This window comes from Ptychodera flava, chromosome 19 (assembly GCF_041260155.1).
Source record: "Ptychodera flava strain L36383 chromosome 19, AS_Pfla_20210202, whole genome shotgun sequence".
In the NCBI taxonomy this organism is placed as follows: Eukaryota; Metazoa; Hemichordata; class Enteropneusta; family Ptychoderidae; genus Ptychodera; species Ptychodera flava.
In genome coordinates, this window is record NC_091946.1 from 17,380,582 (window position 1) to 17,400,339 (window position 19,758).

General features: G+C 37.4%; 1 protein-coding gene across 1 annotated transcript in view; it reads right to left on the reverse strand.

Moving 5' to 3' along the window:
* Positions 1-17,446, reverse strand: part of LOC139118748 (uncharacterized) — a 45,731-nt gene extending 28,285 nt beyond the window's left edge. The window contains exons 1-6 of the mRNA XM_070682172.1: positions 17,123-17,446; positions 8,498-8,876; positions 7,158-7,299; positions 5,014-5,133; positions 4,269-4,394; positions 1,594-1,710 (exon numbers count right to left, since the gene is read on the reverse strand). Coding sequence (XP_070538273.1) covers positions 1,594-1,710; positions 4,269-4,394; positions 5,014-5,133; positions 7,158-7,299; positions 8,498-8,876; positions 17,123-17,208 — 970 coding nt within the window. The 5' untranslated portion in view covers positions 17,209-17,446. The remainder of the gene's footprint in view (positions 1-1,593; positions 1,711-4,268; positions 4,395-5,013; positions 5,134-7,157; positions 7,300-8,497; positions 8,877-17,122) is intronic.
* Between the last annotated feature and the right edge of the window lie 2,312 nt (positions 17,447-19,758).

Sequence of the window (19,758 nt, forward strand, 5' to 3'; positions counted from 1 at the left end):
GAGTGTTACGCATGACAATTTACATCTTGTAAACTAACTAGTACGGTTTATTTTCGTCATAAAAATATAAAAAAGCCTCACATCAGTAACTTTTTGTACCCTCGAACATACAAGTAATAATGAGACAAAGATGTGTCAATAAAATATATTACACCGAAAGTGGGGAGGTGTTTTCCATCATGAAAATGAAACAGGCCATGATTGGCTATATTCAGCCTGACATCGAACAAAAGAGGGATGGATTAGAATAAAATCAATTTTCAACCATCGCTGAAATGAAGCGGTATGCGTGCCCAATACCATACATTATAAGTACAGCTGTATTACACTGACCATGGAACATCAGCCCGGTCAGAATGTAAGCTTATAGTTTTACAAAAATGAAGATTACGCGAAATCAGACCCGGCATCCCACAGAAATATCATAACATTGTTATAAATATCATTCTCATGCAAAACTAATTAGACGATATTAACATAAAAAAACCAACACGACAAAATATGTAGAAACATTTTACACAAATATGATAGCTCTGCAGCACGACTAATAATGTAATGGCAGCCCATTTACAAAATATATTTCTTCGTTAAGAGGACAAGATATCGGCTAAATGGCAAGTCTGGATATGCATAAAATAAATCGGAAAGGTATTAGCGAGAAAGGACGTCAAATTGGCAAATTTATTCCGGCATTGTACATTTACGCAAACATGGTGGTTGTGTTAACCACGTCGAAAGAGAGGTATAATTTTTGGTTTGCAATTAGTAATTTGATATGCTCAACAAAAAATGACACAATTCATTTCTAGATTTTAACGATAAATTCTTTAAACAACATCAAGGCGTATTGCACAACGAGTGAGCCAAATGATAAACGAGAGGTAGAATGAAGTTCAATATTTGCTTCATAATTTATTTTCAAATGCACAACAAATATAAAAGAGAACCGATATGGCCAGTGAATGACTAATTAGAAATGTGAGCACCTTAGCAAGGCAATAAAAGATTCGATAACTATCTGGTACGCACGTGTTAGTATCTAGTGCGCACGAGATACTATCTTGTGCGCACTTGAAAGTATCTGGTGCGCACCAGATAGTATCACGTGCGCACCAGATACTTTCTCGTGGCCACGAGATAAATTCTCGTGCGCACGTGATAGTATCTGGTGCGCACGTGATAGTATCTCGTGGCCACGAGATAGTTTCTCGTGGCCACGAGATATTATCTGGTGCGCACCAGATAGTATCGCGTGCACACTAGAAACTAACTATCTCGTGCGCACCAGATACTATCTCGTGGCCACGAGATACTATCACGTGCGCACCAGATATTATCACGTGCGCACGAGATAATAATTTTTTTTTCCTCACAAAAAATGTCCCTTACGGGCCTACATAAAAATAAATGTTGGGTCGTTTTAAAATATTGTTTTCCACGAGGAAAGTTTAACAATTCAGTGTTCAAGATATCGTTTCAAGAAATGCAATTGGCGAGTTTTAGATGCTAACGCACGTGTTTTTATATCTTTATAGAGCATTTATATTTTTCCCATGAGGGTAACAGATTATTTACATTGACATAGCGCCTTACCACATATAATTCCACTTTCATCACTTCCATCTAAACAATCGAACAGATTGTCACATGTTTTCAAATACGAGATACACTCCCGTGAGATAAGACACTGGAACTCGTCTTCGAAGCATTCTAAAAGAGAAAATAAGATTTACTTCATAGACTGAAATGTCTTTAAATAATATTATCGCACCTCCGGCCCTCATTCAAACACATACTAAAACACACACACAAAATACATACGTATACATACATACGTACGTATACATAAGTATACATACATACATACATACATACATACATACATACATACATACATACAGACAGACAGACAGACAGACAGACAGACAGACAGACAGACAGACAGACATACATACATACATACATACATACATACATACATACATACATACATACATACATACATACATACATACAGACAGACAGACAGACAGACAGACAGACAGACAGACAGACAGACAGACAGACACAGACACACACACAGACACACACAGAGACATATAGACAGACGCACAATGTTATAACCGCAAAAAGATGCGTTCATGTTGTTCTTGTCGTGATATCGATATTTACAAGCCAGTTGGACACTTTTGCTTCAAGTTCATAGACACTGAAATTGTGTGTAGGCCCGATAACATTCTGCACATATTTATATTTATATCATACCAGTATATTGATGGCGCAAATGCAGCTATCTGATTAGTCGAGACGCGAACTGAACCGTGGTATATTGGCGATATACCATGGCTTGCACACGCGCGAGCTCTCGGCAAGAACCCAATTTTTTTTTTTTTTTTTTTTTTTTTTTTTTTTTTTTTTTTTTTTTTTTACATTCTATGCGAGCATTTCAATATACTGTTATGATATAATAGCAATAAATCACATCTAGCGAAGGTATACCATCGCTGGATGTGCTTTATTGCTTAAATAATCCCCCGTATTCCGAACGAGTGTGGCTGCGTCGCGGACTCGTGATTTCCCGTGTAGCGGCCGTATCGGCTCGGAGGGATACGGCCGCTACATGGGGAATCACGAGTCAGCGACGCAGACACACGAGTGAGGAATACGGGGGGATTACATATTAATCACATGCATAAACCCAGTTTTCCGTGAATAAACCTTTCAGGAATGATAATTACTTGGAAAGAACGAGAGGTAATATTTTACAAGAATTCATACGCTTGTGTTATGTGGTCGTGGCTGGGTCACAGCTGACTTGACTGCGCTCAGTTCAACATGTCGAGGTTAACTTCGAGCACACCGAAGCTGCTCCTATGGATAATTAGCGTCTCTCGTAGGGCTTTTTCTATGCGAATCAAGCGAAAATAGGAAAGACTATGGATTTTTAATGCAAGGTATTTATTTGGTATTTACAACAACATCAATTTGAGTGAAGATTCATTCATAAAATTATTGTGGACGTGCAAGCGGGACGCCGGACGTCGCGAACTCAGCCGCGGCTACCGAGAACGGGCAATTTTTGTCAATATTCGAACATCATTCAAAGAATTCTGCTTCGCAAAGTTTGTATGAAATTTTCAAACTTAACAATTATTATGTTTTATGAAATTATCAAGTGTATGTTTAATATTTTACGAATAAAATGAGCTTGTTTAAATATAATGAAGAACGGTGTTCGGCTCTGACTCAATCAGTAAGACTACAAGCAACGAGTCTTTCTTATAGCTCAGACGCGAGACGACGGAAATTTAACAAATAGGTACAATACAGGAAACATGATGCACAATATGCATGGACAAAACAATAGCTTGCATCTTTAAAAGCGCTGATAAACTTGTGAACTCGTCGCTCTTGAAAAATAAAATAGCGTTTCTTCTGATGAGTCTCAAGTCCGGAGTATCGTCATTGCTGTCAAAAATGATGAACGCTCTTCGCTTCCTCGGCTCGCCCCGGGGGCTCGACTCCGTTGACTGCCGCGGCAGCATTGATCGTGATGTTGAACTTGAAACCCGTCATATCAATGTTGCTTCAGAAAACATTCTTACTGCTGCAGGGATGATTGACACGTGTCTTGAATTATCGGCTATGCTTATTTTGTTGTTTGATGGACATCGACAAGGGCAATTTTGACGAGGTAGACAACACAAAATGCCGGTAACATAGCGTATTGAAATGTCAGCGGTGTAGAAATCAAACGTTTCAATCGCAAATCGACGAAAAAGAAACACAAATTCATAAAGATTCTAGTATCGACGATATTTTGTATTTTACACATGTATTTTAATACTCCATATTTCCGTATGCTTCATTACCCTCCCACTTTTGCATTTCAAGGATTTGAAAATTAGTTCTGAACAGTTGATTTTTTAGTTTACGTTTTTAAGGTAGTCCGGGTCCAATATCCACCACGTGTGGAATATGGATTCATCGTGGTCAAATACCTATAGTGTGACGTCATAATATAGGGATAACTGGGTCTATGTATGTGATAACCAACAGTAAACGACTGTCGAGTGTGAATTATTATGAACAGCAAGAAAATATTTAATTAGTGATAAATAGGTCATTTAGGCATGAACACATAATTGATCAGGATACATTTATCGGTATGCCAAATTAATTTATAGAAGTTTGCTTTTCGTACAGGTTAACTGAAAATGACACAACTCTGTAGAAGGTCTGTCTTGGTTTTAGATATTCGAACTTACCGCCGCAGTTAGTCTCATCCTCCCCTCCATAGCAGTTTTTAATTCGATCGCAAACCTTATCATTTGTCAGACAGATACCAAGCTCACTGCCCGAGTCACATCTAAACTGGTTGGGACCGCATTCGGCTAGGACGAAAAGAAAGTAAGTGTACATCGTAATTGTGTCGAATTTTAATGAGTCTTGTCGATGATTATTCCTTGAAGAGGCTTTTTTTATCATGACATTTATCTAACAACAATTAATGTAAAACAATTTTCAAAGAATAAGAAACGAACGACACCATCGAAATTGCCAGTGTCAACAGAAATTGGCAACAGAATCAGGATTTGAGGACTAATGCTCTGAGTTGTGATAATTTCATCTTTGAACCAATATATTCAAATGATGTCCGCCATGGCCGTATTCATATTTAACATGGGTGAAAGTGGCACCTTTATTTTGAGGCACGAATTGACTCTATGGGTCATTATGTGCGAATCGTACTACTTATTACTGGATACTTCTGTAAGTAACGCATTCATGTATTTCTGTGATCATTTTTCAGTGTATTTATGTATATTGATCTCAGTCTGTAAATGTATGAGTATTGTGATTACTCTTTCATAGGTAATTTAAGTACTTTGTTTATCTGGTCGATACTTTTGCTTACATAAATAAAACGATTCTAAGATTGATTAGGATATCAGGGTAACGACAGAAGAAAGTTAAGTGTGCGTGTTTTAGATGACGTAATAACCGACTCACGATAGTTGCACTTATCTTCGTCACTCATATCGCCACAATGGTTGACACCGTCACAGACCAAGTACGGCTTTATACAATGTATTCCATTCTGGCACAGAAAATCTCCTTCCATACAGGGTGCTGAAAAGACGAAAAAACACAAATAGTGCTTATTTGTGACTCTGTCATCGAAGCAGTATGATCCATTAATAATACAAACTTTAGTTTTGAAAAGTTTGTAATTGAGAGTGTGCGATTGCACCATGACACAAATCTGCCTAAATTCAGATGGAGTAATGGGGTCGTTTCCACCTTTGCTTACCTTGCCGTTCTCGTCAGTTGATAGTAGCCTCACTAGCTCTGAACTATTGCCATTGGAGATAGCGTTCAAATCTAATCAATGTGTATTGCACATCATGAGTGTTCCTTGTGATTTACGTCCAAATTCTTGTCAAGAGACATGACCGCCGACACTTTTCACACAATGCACTTTGTCTTTTGACATGCGACACGGTCTTTGGCGATAAGAAAATTACTGCAGGAATACGTATAACAATGCAACAGTGAGTCGACGCGTCATTCAAATTGCGAGATTACCGGCTGTGGTGAACAAGTAATCGTATATCAGAGTTAAAACCAGCGCTGAATCAGCTTTGAAGACATGTCAATGATGATGTGCTTGGCGATAATTCAAACAGCGGAGTAAACATTTTCAAATTTTGATGTTAAGACTGCTTTTTTAGAATATGGGGCTTTTGCTACCAGCATTGTCATATTTTAGTCATCTGCCTCCCTTCTACTCAATCTCCGACCAGAGATTATACAGATGCGAGCGGATAATTATGACCAAGCTAGCCAGTCTTACCAAAAGCCACACTAATCTCTGCTACAGGCGACATTTTACAGCCACTTTTTGGGATATTTCACGATTTCCATAACGCCAAAAAATTGTTTCTGGTCATTGAAAGTCAGCAAAAGGGTGCGGCTACACGGGTTTTTTTTTCTAACAATACTTGTTTGGCACTATTGATGCAACAGTTATTGTCTTTTATCGCTGGCTGCATAATACTTCCGTTTTCTTTTTAGCATTTTTGGACATGCAAACAGTGTTATCAAGGATAGTTGTACTTATGAGTATATAACACCCCCTCCCAAAAAAAGACTTGACGCGCAGGCTCTGAATTGACGCGTATGGTGACCGGAAACGATTTTTTGGCCTGCTATACATTTTCCGTCTTTTTTATATTTTATATTTCGAACCAAAAACAAAACGGTAAATAAAAATTCATTAGTTTCAATATCGATCCTTGAATCCGTGAACACGTGCAAAATGTAGACCTTGTTCTAGGTTACGTAGATGTGAATCGACGATTCAAGGTAGCTGCCTCGGCGGCAGTCAGCTTTGCGGACGCGTTTTTCAAAGTTATGGCAGATTATGAATTTTTGTTCACTATTGTACGGAAGTGTTATCACTAGCGGGACAGCTTCTCTTAAAATCTGAGATGCCGATCATGTTTATTAAGCCACAATTTCGCGGCAGCTTCTTAGACTGTTAGTAGACTATGGTATGGGAACATGCACGTGCGCCCATACATCCATCCATCCGTCCATCAATAAATAATTGCATGCATGCACACATACACAAATGCACGCATGCATACATACATACATACATCATGCCACATACATACATACATACATACATACATACATACATAAATGCACGCATGCATACATACATACATACATCATGCCAAGATTCCCCGGCACAAACGCTGTAGGTTCGAATCATTTCCATATGAAAAGATACCTTACTTGAGGTGTGAACTGACTGTCAATCGGTGATTGCTCTACAAATATCACGGGTGATGTCATATTCATAAACATTGTGATCTTTTGTTCTACTTGATCGGTAGTTTATTTACTCTCTGGGGAGTCATAAGCCGTTAATTCGGCAATGCGGAATTTTTCCGCTCTCAGGGGATTAGTCTACCTACATGGTTTGTGCCGGTCAATCCCCTCATGATACATACATACATACATACATACATACATACATACATACATACATACATACATACATACATACATACGTACATACGTACATACGTACATACATACATACATACATACTTTGCGCAGTGTTCTGTTAGAGTCTAACTTACTGTAATACGGTGGAGCAAAATTCTGCTCAAGCAGCAACATTTCACTGTACTTTGAATCTCTCACAGCACTTTTCCGAAGCTTATTGGTATTGCATATTGTAACAGACGGAAATTCAAGGGCTTTCTCCGATACAAGGGTTACCTAGGGTCCACGTAAATAAAATGAATATTTAGTAAACCTTTGTTGACAATAAGAATTTATGATAATATTAGAAAATACATGGTCCAAAGGCCAAATGGATTTATCGAAAATCTAATAGAAGCGTGATTTACATTATATAGACTCGCGATTTACATTTTATAGTCATACCTTAAAACTTTCAGTCACCACAATCAAGTTCGCGCCTATGGACTGCACACAATGATAGCTTTGAACATGTACTTCATTTTGCAAATGATTAATTATTAAAGCTATAATTAATTTGCACTTTAACGTGGCCACCCTACCGCTGAGAAGCTATTGTTGGCAATTCTTGAAGCGAAACGCATTAATCATGCATGCTCGTCAAGACGGCATTCAATGGCATCACATTAATTTCCTGCGCACATTGAAATAGACTTGCTGTTTCACTAAAATGTACGTTTTCCTAGTTGCATATCTTCCATGAATGATAAAGCAGTTACCAACGCACCTGGTTGGCAGGCATTTTAATAGTTGGAGCATATTCGTACAATCGTCATCGTTTTGGTTGAATGCTGTCAATTTTGCGACAAAATATTGTGTTAATGTCTTGAGCTCCATACGTGCTGACAAAGAGCAAAATTTTGTGCATGATCGAATTTTGAGCACTAAAATCCCATAAATTTCCCATAATGACAATTTTTATTGGCTTTTATTCTCTGTTACAAGAAGTTTAACATGAACGTCTATTGACCAAAACAACCGGAAGAAGCGACCGGTTGTGACTACATTTCCTTCTAGTTTCAGCTTTACAAAGCCTTTATTTATAAGCATGCTCAAAGATCAGGTAAATTTCGAAAAGGCGTAAAAAGCGACTTGTCAACCGTTAAGGAAGGGCCAATGTCACAGTATTATAAGTCACCTATTATCCATAACTAAAAGCTGAAATACACATATCGCGTAAAGGGCCACTGGGGATGATTATGACGTTTGTATGTAAGACAATTTAACGGACCCCCAGCGACGGTTCGCTAGCAAATCGCCTGAATCATCCTTTTTGGCTATCCTTTGAAGGACAATAAACAATAGACCTGCTGAAGTGTGACAAAACTAATGAGTTCAAACGAAATGTATGAAATGACTGTATTACTAATTAATTTTGTTGTCCATGAGATCATTTGTCAATTAATTAAAAACAAACAAACTAATGACTGCCTACCTTAACATTAACATTAAATTCAAAGTATTGAACCAGCAATAAGGTCATCTGTAGAAGCATGACACTCGCTGCCAGCAAGACGATCGCTAACCACGTTGAACGAGTGACGTTCGACGTGGCAGTCGTAATGTGAACGATGCCGTGAGCTGTTGTCTCCCGTCCGAAATCTTCTAGCATGTGTTTCACCGAGTCATCATCCTCCCCGCCTTTTTCAGCGGCAGACTTATCGTGAGAAGCGATTTCACCAGTTTCTTCACTAGCATCAGCAACGTGACCTTTATGATATCGATTTCGGTGTTTGCCTTCATCATTTCCTTTCAGGGTGGTGGAGTGCAGTGATAATATAGGATATGGGTCTTCCGGCCGATCATCTTGCCAACTGAAATATGACGATATTAACGTCAGTGTATCTTTTTAAATTCTCGTGAAATTGTATTAATAGTATGTCTAAGAATGTATTGATGTATAAGAATGTACACGACGGGAAATATTTAAAAAAGATGTATTTCATGTTAATATCAGTGAGCTGCATCGATGTAAAAATGTTCACAGATTCATGTTTCAATGTTGAACATCAAATGAATATATCATAATAAAGTCAAAACCAACCGTTTTTTGATAATTAAAAGCAAAATTATCATAATCCCAATAATAATAAGATCACTCTTCAAAAAAATATTTGCATGGGGTTATTTTTGGTAGAAGCGAACAAATTTCATGGGCGTTTTGATGCACCGTCTTCATAACGATTTAAAATAAAATGTCAAATGCCATTGAAAATGGTTTAGAATACAATAGAACCCTTATGAAGTTTTTGATAAGGGTCCTGGGTTTTAGTAAGCAAAACCGATCTTTGTACTCATGCAGCCTTTTTCATGGCAACAATTTGGTGGCCAGAACTATAAGTGTATTGAAAACCCCACCAAAAAGAGCTTTTATTGCCTGAAAATTTAACAATAAGAGTATCTAGGATTAAAAAGATCAAATCCAATGACCACATCACCACTATCTGACTTATTTCCATGGCTACCAGTTTGGTTTTCAATATATCATTTTTGCCAAATGCCAATGAAAATGGCTTAAAATTGAACCAAGCTTTCAAAATAGGTGCCAAAAGTAATATCTATGCACCTGCAGCCTGTTTCCATGGCAACCATTTGGTGGTCAAAAGTATTAGCTTTTCGAAATCCCTGCCAAAACCCTCCGAAAAGGTTTGATCAGACCAAACTTTAACAATAAGACCATCCAAGGTTTGAAAACTCAAATGCAACGTTCATTACCACCTATTTCCATGGCAACCATTTCGAACGTCAGCGTGGCAATGGCAGATTCTTTGCATACTGTGGCTAAAATTAGTGCAAGCTATATGAGATATGACTTAGCATACCGTACACATGGCCATTATATAATCACGGTCATGGAATTATTTTATTGCATGTAGATCTGTTTCAAAGTACTATCAAATTAGTTAAATAGCTTAAAACTTGTAGTACACTACATATCTTTAAAGTCTAATTAGTAACAGCCTTCTAGTAATAATTTGGGAAGTGGCTATCTATGAGACATGGCTCAGCCTAGTACCCTATACACAGGCCAACATCTCACAAAATAGTTTGATGATCGACCCAAATTATTTTTACTCCGTGCAGGACATTTAAGAAATATAATATTTGAAGTTTCGATGAAAAAAAGTCTCATGATAAATGTTACAGAACCAATAAACTAAGTGACTGTGACGGAATACCACTACCTCATTGTATGATCTATGGGGTACAGACGTTAGGAGTGCTGAGGTGATATTCTGCAGTTGGCTTTCCCGAGCAAGTGAAAGTGACTTATGTACCCCACAGATAATGCGCTCGAGCTTGTGGGGTCTGTTAATTATTGTATACAATCCCTAAAATTAGATGAAAATGGACAATCGTCCGTTAAAATATGCTATCAACAGCGACTACCTTTTCTCATTTGCACTAAATACATGTAAATGCTATTTTTATTTTGCTGGTAGCAATGACGTTAGCTTGAGTACATACGCAATAATTTGCATATCCAGTTTATCGTTTTACTTCATATTTTCATCATTAAAAGCTAACAGAGTAACGATGCATACGTCATCAAAACACTTTGATAACACGTCAGAGGTTAATTTGTCAAATGTTTAACATTGCATATTGACATCATTTGGATACTATGCTGATAGTTAAGGTTAACATTTAGCCATTATTTGATGAAACCAAATGCTTTTAATTGTGATTTGCACCAGATTCAATATTGCTTCTTGCACTACATAATTTCGTTGGAACAGATAAACTTGAAGTCTAATGTTTTGTTTAGGAAGAGTTAATCTACAGTACGTGCTTTACTTATTTGTATACTTCCCTAAAAAGCGCCATAGTCCATCCACAAGGACCAATATTTTTCAAAAATTAATTCCAGTTGCATAAGACCTACAAAGTGTTGTACATAATACAACACCACGCCCTTGCAACTCTTGCCATACGTACATACCAGTTCACCAACCAGTATAAATATATAACAACAGAATAGAAATGGTGCCTTCCTGTCTCTGAGAAATTGATGTAACTATGCGATTGACCTCAAAATGTCTAACATGTAGATATATTAAAGAATTAATCTATAATATACCATATGGTACGACATGCCTTGAGGTGACTTTGATGCAGGTGATCATTGTACACAGAGAGGCGATAGAAAATATATCGAAAAACGTCTGGTATCCACACTTCATTACGGACAAAAATAATCAGCCCGCCATTCAGCTTATAGTGAAACGGCTTATAGTGAAAACTCTTTCACTAGTTGACTGTGTGTATGATCAAATTACATGTTGGCATGGTGTTCAAAAGGCAAGTGCTGCATTAGCTGGGGAATAAGTAGGGAACAGGTTCAACGCGACATCGTAATGGCCATATTATATATGCTGGAGGTTAGTCTTTTCGTTAAAAGTCAACTCACTGTTCAACATACATTCGACGATATTCTCGAATATCTTTTCGTGTAAATTTCATCTTTATAATGCTCATGTCACGCACCGTTCCAAAGTTTGTAACTCTTCTTTTTAACATTTGCAGAAAAGATGAGAATTTTGAACCAAATCACTGAACAACGGGAAACCACATTCCATATTGCGAGTGTAGCCGTTACCCTATAGGTTGTAAGACACGTACACGGGCCAATTAGGTCCACAGTCAGTCACGCCACAAGAACAGAGCGCACTGAGAGTTACATTCATTATGGATATCCTAAGCTATGGGTCCAAAGCTGAGGTGTTTTACGACTTTAAACCCCTCGACCAAAGCTATCGGATGTTTCATAGACAAACGTCCAAGTCCTCACGCAGCACCCTTTGTTTAAGCTTGTTTGACAACAGAAGTAGTAGTATTTATTTATTATTATGACCTGTAACTCTAAAGTTGCCCAGCCCTATGGACTTATAAGTCACCATTCATATTTTAACAAGTACAATAACAGAAAGTGACGAATTGAAAGATAATCTATACAAGTGAATCAAATCAAATTAAAGATACAAAATCTCTCCCTCTATAAAAAGCATTTCCAACAAAATTTGCTGGCTGTCTTACAGGACCAGAAAAAATATTTACACTTCTCTTCATTTGGCGTCTCCTGAATAGTTGCAAAAATTTTCCGAGAGGTTATTGACTTATTTCATCATTTTGTTGACAATAAAAAAAACGACTTTCATCCTCAAAAACATTCATGCTACAAAATCTACAAATTCAATCATTTAGTGGTTCACATCCTAATCTACCAGCTGCAATACGAAGCGGTTGGATACCCATACGTAACTGAGCAATTAACGACCACTGACTTTGGCTTAAGTTAAGCATTAAATATTTTACACTTTGTAATTTAACTTAAATGCAATATACATGTAAGTTCGCTTTTTCGGTTATTGTGAATATTTTCCAACCACATTTTCTGCAACATTTTATCCTTAATTACATTAATATTCAAATTAAAAAGTTCATCTTCATGCAATCAATACCGTCTATGATTTCATATATTTCTGAGGACCACTGTTAATTCAATGAAATAATCTCATAGGGCCACTTCCTTAGTTATTTACGTTCATCTACATTTGTCAAATGTTTCCACAATCTCAACATATGAATATTAAGAAGTCTACGATTACTTCATGAACTCCATCGTATATCGTCCATAACAGCTGGGAGAGGAGAAAGTCTGTGTATTACAAGAAAAAATCAGAGCTCTATTTTGAACTGAACGATATTTGGACGATATTATGAAAAGTTTCACTCCCAATTACAAATTATCAACACTCGTTGACAGCTTGGCTGTTAGGAACTTACCATGAGAATGCGCACTAAAATTCACCAAAATCTCTCTCTCTCTCTCTCTCTCTCTCTCTCTCTCTCTCTCTCTCTCTCTCTCTCTCTCTCTCTCTCTCTTACTCTCTCTCTCCTTCAATAGATGTAGCATCCGTTATAAAGCGATCATTTTGTCAGAACCCATCATTGCCATTTCAAAATAACAATGATGTCTCCCATCTCTTTATGGTCAGATATGCGGCTTTATGCAAGGGTACCGTGTTAAGCCACTTCTGATAGCATTGTTTTTCACAAAAGGATACTAGACCAGCAGAATGACATGTATATACCCGCGAAAATAGTCCAACGCATCAAATTGGCTCATTTCATCTGATGGATCCACAGTGTTGTGGAATAGTAATTTGTCTGTTCAACATATTGCAAGGTAAAATTAAATTTAGAAATCGCAGGCACCAACAGTCGACATATCTTTTTATGTTAAAAAAAATAGGCTTTATTGTTAACACTGAGCAAATCTTTTGCTCTCAGAACAAAAGAGGGATTTCAATTACCATTTTGTTTGTAGACTAAACTTAGGGCCTGCCATCACTTGTTTTGTAAATAGACATAAATTGCAAATAGCTGGTATATTAAGGCAATTTATGTCGCCTATCGCAAACAAATTTACTTCTTGTTGTAAGGATTTACAAAACAAGGGCGCTGAATGACCTAAAATGTAGTTAAACAAACAATGAACGTGTTATGAAAAGCAGAAAAATAGGTGTATGATTTTTGTTCAGTACAGCGCGTTGTTGCTGTACTACTACTCTGTTATATTTAGGATCACTTTTCGTACTGTAAAAGCAATATTCAATTAATTGGAGAGTGTGGGGGGTTTTGTTTTAAATACAAGTAGACATTATTCGCGTGAATTGATTGGAGAATGCACAACGTACATTACGGGTTCCTTTATGTAATATTTTTACATTTCAGTCACATTTGAATTCTGGCGACCTACATAAAAAGTTACAACCGAAGTGTCACAGAGTGTACCTAGCATGATATCACTATTAAGCTTTATTTAGCACTACAGATTGTACGACATTCGGAACGTCAACCGATGCTTCTGCACGTAGTCAAAATTATTGTGGTATTTTTTTTTATTTTCTTGATGATTTCCACGAATTTAGACAAGCTACCTCAAGAAGTATAATTGTAAATTAGCAAACATCTTGATATCAGGTCATTTTGTAGATTTTGCACCAGCACAAGAAGTACTTGCTATGATTCCCTGACATGAACGGAATGTTGTGGTCTCGTCCCACGTTTTATCTGACGCCACCACAAAGATTTCTCTAAACCATTAAGAAAATAGACCGATTTAAATAGAGAATACAACGAGATGCAATCAATAGTCTTCGCATAGAGAAATTAATATTTCTTAAAACTTACAGGAATTTCGCTTGTTTCTGAGAAAAAACGCAGCAAAACTACCTGGAACGCACAACTAAACCAAAAATTCATAAGTGAGCACGGATACGCGCAAGCCATTGCGGGCAGTCAGACTTACGCGTAATTACGTGTAAATAAACCTCTCTATTATCGATCATTCAATCATGCCATTAATACCATACTAAATATATCGTTTACATACCACACTCGAGGTTATAATTGGTGTTCTCTTTATTTGGGTTAAATGTGTGATAATTAGCCAAACTGTGTTTTCCTAACACATTGTTGTAGTACTGCTGATGTGCAGCGTGCTCGTAAGGTTATTTCTGATTGGTCGATTGTCACTATTCACAGCAACTTAGGGAGCCTATTTGTATTATTCAATTAGAACGGTAAGATTCAGCCAACCAACTGGATAACAGCTTCCGAGACACTGCACATTAGCCTAGTATCAAGATGTATGACGAGGCGTATCTAGCAAACTATTCATTTTGCAAAAACAAGCGTATATAGACTTCATATGAGTATAAGAAAATTTAATTTGAAATCCCGCTAGATTTTAATATTCTATGATTCACATTGTTACTTGGCAACCCCCCTAACTGGTAAAGCAAGTCCAAGAATGTGTCATCTTTAATGTAAACATCAATTGAATAGCTGGTGCGCAACTTGTCTCAGGTCATGCTGCAACGTCTGGTTGAACTATACGACAAAATCTCGCAAAGTGTATATTTTCATAGGGAAAAAGTCCACTTGATAAGAAAATGTGTTTGGGTTTGCATCGTGCTTTTCAAAAAAGGCAGAAAAAAGACAAGAGTACTAAACCCGGTTAGCAAGAAGCCAGTGTCACTTTTCGCCCTCCAAATTTTCCATTCTGGAGTCGCCCTCCAAATTTTCCATTCTGGAGTTATCTTTTAAATTCCTGGTAATGAATTCCAAGGCCATCAACCTGGTGCTGCATTTCTATTCTATTCTATTCTATTTTAGCATAGAATGGCCTATGAGAGGGTATTTTGCATTTTGTAACGATACCCGTAACTCCATCGAAGCCTCTATAAATTGACGAATTAAAAAAAACGTACGCGGAATAAGACTTTGACATCATGAAAATATAAATTCGTGAGTATGAGTTCTTGCCAATTCAACAAATACATAAATTGCGAATTTCATCAATAGCATTTACTAAATCCTCGTCTTAAATTACTCCTTTGCTGTTCGTGTAACATTCTGACTTTATAAGGGAAAGTTCGGCTATCCGTACAGGGAGCTAAACGATTGGCACTTTAGCTTAAGAACGTTAACGTATGTAATATGGTACTCCATACATGTATAGCTTTGACCTCCGGCTAGTACTATACCTACAATAAATTTTGAATTAACATTTTAGGGGTCCTTGGTTCAGCGATCAGAATGAAAATATTTTCTGCTGACCGAGGTTTTCTATTGTGTTCAATGACACAGTATCACATAATCAAAGGGTATCTGCAATCCATTAATAACAGTCTGAATATCGATGGATACATCAATTTTCTGTTTGACGTTCCATGAAACGTTTGTCTTGGTTCTAATTTAAAATTCAAAATTCATTAATGTACATGGATGCTGGAACACCCTGATATTCTGATCTTCATACATGTGCATTGTGCGTCTCCGCAGTTTGCTAACACGCCTGGATCTCCGTGCGCCTCGGATGCACCGTCTATGATTGAGGAATTTTGCTTAACTTGACATTGTCTGTTCATTAAAGTTTAATGCAGTTTGGCAAAACTTACCATGTTTGAAATATTACCTCAATAGCTGAGTTTACAACACTGCAGAGTTACCGTAGAATTCAGACTCCATATTTAAAAAATACACTTGGGCTGATTTCGAAGCTCATGGAGTAAATAAAGTTTTCTACTGCTTATGTGATCTCATATGGCCACATTTTGAATATTGGTGAAGATTGGTACTTTGTTTATAGTATACAATTTTGCACGGTAGCTCCTGAGTTTTCATTCTTTACAGTTTCCTTCCAGAAAGTTTGAGGAAAAGTTTAAAGGTATACAGTCACCTGTAATCTAAATATGCCCATATATGGTCAAAGGGGCGTTCCTTGGTATTCAAAATGCCCAAGTGAGGGCGCTGTTTTTAAAACGCGGCCACCCGTTTAAATTCTGTGATTGGTTAGATTTTGTCTTTCCATGGTAACTGTGGCAAAATTGGAACAGGTGACAGTAAACCTTTAAGTTTACTGCCCAGGCGCTTACTACCTTAATAATTGGTGCAGTGATAAATATTTCATAAAGGTCTATCGAAACGGAAAATTTTACAACAATATGATCATTGATATCCGGCAAGAAATACTTCGTCTTAATAGGTGAAAGGACAATGTACTCGCATAAAAACACATTTAAGCGATTTCAGCCGTCTTGCAGGCACTTCACATCCAATGTTCCAAACTAACAGAGAATATTAAAGTCCACGTAAGCTTGCTGAAAGCCGTCCTAGAATTTCATTCTTTTACGAAGACCATTCTGTGAAGAAGCCTTAACTTACGATTAATGTGTTTCTTAAATATGAATATTGCAAACTTAGAGAGATCAGTATGTTGTCAGTACATTCATTACAGGTTTAAATGGGAGTGTGTGGTATTTCCTCTCTCATATGTCTCTAAATTGTATTACTAGAAACGGTTGGCATTTTCTGATGATTTCTGAATCAACGACACATTGCGGACTTTCTGAACAGTAGGTCCTGTTCTGATCTTGTCTGAAAAAAAATACAAAATAACTTCGTTGAACCTATCAATGATTGTCGGTTGTTTGGGTGTTAAGTTTTTCTATTGCGGGAAAAATCGAGCCATGTATAATATTCTACCAACCTGTCATGTTCTCTGCCATAGTCGTGTCCATAAAGCCAGGATGCACGATACGCCACCGGTGTCACAAAATGTTTACGCTGTTCCATGGTATTTCCCTTACACGCGCTACATCGATATTAAAGAGGAGAAAAGTCAGGTCTAGCTGTATAAGTGAACGAGTATACGGTGAGTACCATTACATGAGTGAGCTTATTTTCTTCGAGAATTGTACTGGATGAGTCAAATACTCGTATGTTGGACTAATTTACCTGGTAAAATTCCATACGTCAGAGCGCGTACCACAATAAATGGACAACCTCTATTGCATGGATATGAATAACGAAGTGGAGTATTTCACCTTGATTAAACTAATTACCATAAATGACGCGTCACATCGTTGGCGTCCCTGTGAGCGATGTATCAAACGTTACAAACACAAGTACCATGATGTGACTCGTTACTTTGAAAAAAATATGCATGGCAGATAGCAATTATCCATTCAAGAGGGAACATTTTTATTGCAAATGTGCTTTTCATTTTATCTGTTACAGAATGGAGTAATTTCACATGTGCAATATACTTCCACATTTCTAGATAGAGTTACTTTTAATGTATTTTTCTTCACCTCAGCAAAACAGTAAATATCTGAGCCCCAGTTACGTTAATATTCACAAAATGACTGTATAATGTGTTATAAGATATTGTAAGATAAGAAAAAATGAAGTGATGCCTGCCTCTGTCTCCCATTTTGTGATCAACGCAAACGATGAGTCTCTGCGATAAAACCACAGCTTGGCCCAGTAGGGAGTTAAAGTTTCTATTAATATCACTTCTAAGAATAGACGAACAAAACTAGCAAGTGTTTAAAAAACGATCGACACAATTCACTTGATCAGGAGCATTTTCATCTGAGATCTAATGTAAAACAATGATTTAAGAGAGGAAAGGAAAAAAAATAATTTTCTTATCTGAAAGGCTATTAACCTCTTCCCCTATGTGTATGTACCTGGTGTGTCTTGACCCTGCTTCGTGTAATCGACGGCTTGATTAATTTGTTCAACACCGTTTTGTGATAACCCTAACAATAAGCGCCACATCGATGAGAGTCTTATTAGCGGTACAAGTATTCTAAGCAATGTGTACGATGTAGGGGAAAAGAGACAATGAGATCACGAAACATGATGTTGCCAGTGTACACTTAACATAATATGAATTATGAATAGAATCGGTATTGTTAGTAACAGGCTAATAACGTTGAAAACGGGGGACGTGGTAAACGGTGCGTGATCGGGAGGCATTGTTTCCATGAACGAAAGAGCGATTATTTATAGTCTCCTGCCGCGAGGGCCTTTAACCTGCGTATTTAGGCAATTATATTTTATTAAACGCTAGTGTGGTCTATTATTCGGCGTAAAATAATTCCTGGTTGACATCGATTTATAGAAACAGGACGCAAAGTCAAAAAAATACGTCTGCCACATGGCTCGGAGTGATATTTTACGTCTATTGTTACGCGGCTGATGATTGTCAGTCATTTCCACCGTGGCTAACGCCTAAGGACCATATCATGTGGCGATTTCAAATCAGGCACTTGATGCCAATAGCAGAAGACTAACTCAACGAGCTTTTTCTTGCCAAATTATTGGTAGCAATGCCACTAATGAAGTTGACTATTCATACGAGCTTTTAAGAAAGCTAACATTTAAAAATGTGTACAGGGACCGCTGTGACCGACGATTTATGGACTGGTTCGCGCGGCGCAGTCAATGGAATGAAATACGTGCTAAGTGTATATATTGAACCGTCAGAACGTTTAGGCATCCATGCGCTAACCGGCCTGAATAAATTACTGAGTCAACTCTCTGTCGCCAGATAAACGGATGATGGTACATTATTTTTCCGGACAGCAATCATGAAGTGTAGCCTAAAGATAAATCTGCCCTGTGACAAATTATTCTGCGGTTTTTTTATAATGATGTATTTTATAAAAGTGATTCAGGCAAACGGAGCTGAACAAGTTGCACGGCTGTTGTTTGCTCTGCGATATTTTGGACATAAATAGATGCTCAGACGCTCAAACTACGTTCGTATAACACAGTTTAGGTTGCCTCTGAGTCGGCTCTGTCTTTAAAAAACAATGTGAACGGCCTTTATTAACCCTTTACAGGTCTAATGCCGGGCCTTCGAGGTGGATTCAGACATGGCATAAATTTGCAAATGGGCCAAAATGATGTGTGTGAACATGCGTCTTATAACGTCGCAGGCTAGCCAAAGGAATCAATGGTAACTCGTCGATGACGTCGCGGGCCGTATAGTCATCATTGGACTGAAATTGAACCGGAACTATTTTCAACTTGACAACTTTTTGATATAAAAATGTCGAAATTTCCTGTTTTGCATAGAAAATCCGGTTTTTGGAAAATTTTGCATACGTAGTTGGCGAATACACACATCGCCAACAGTAATTTGTTTTTAAATATAGCCATCCGATCAGTCCAGGTAAAAATTTCGCAATTGAAGGTAACGATGAAACGAAACCGATGTAAAAAGAGACATGAACTTTTCTAATTTACCAAAAGACAGGAGAAAATCGAAAAAAAAAACCTTGTTAGCCTTAGTCTCAAATGTGAAGGAGCTGATGACATTGAAATATATGC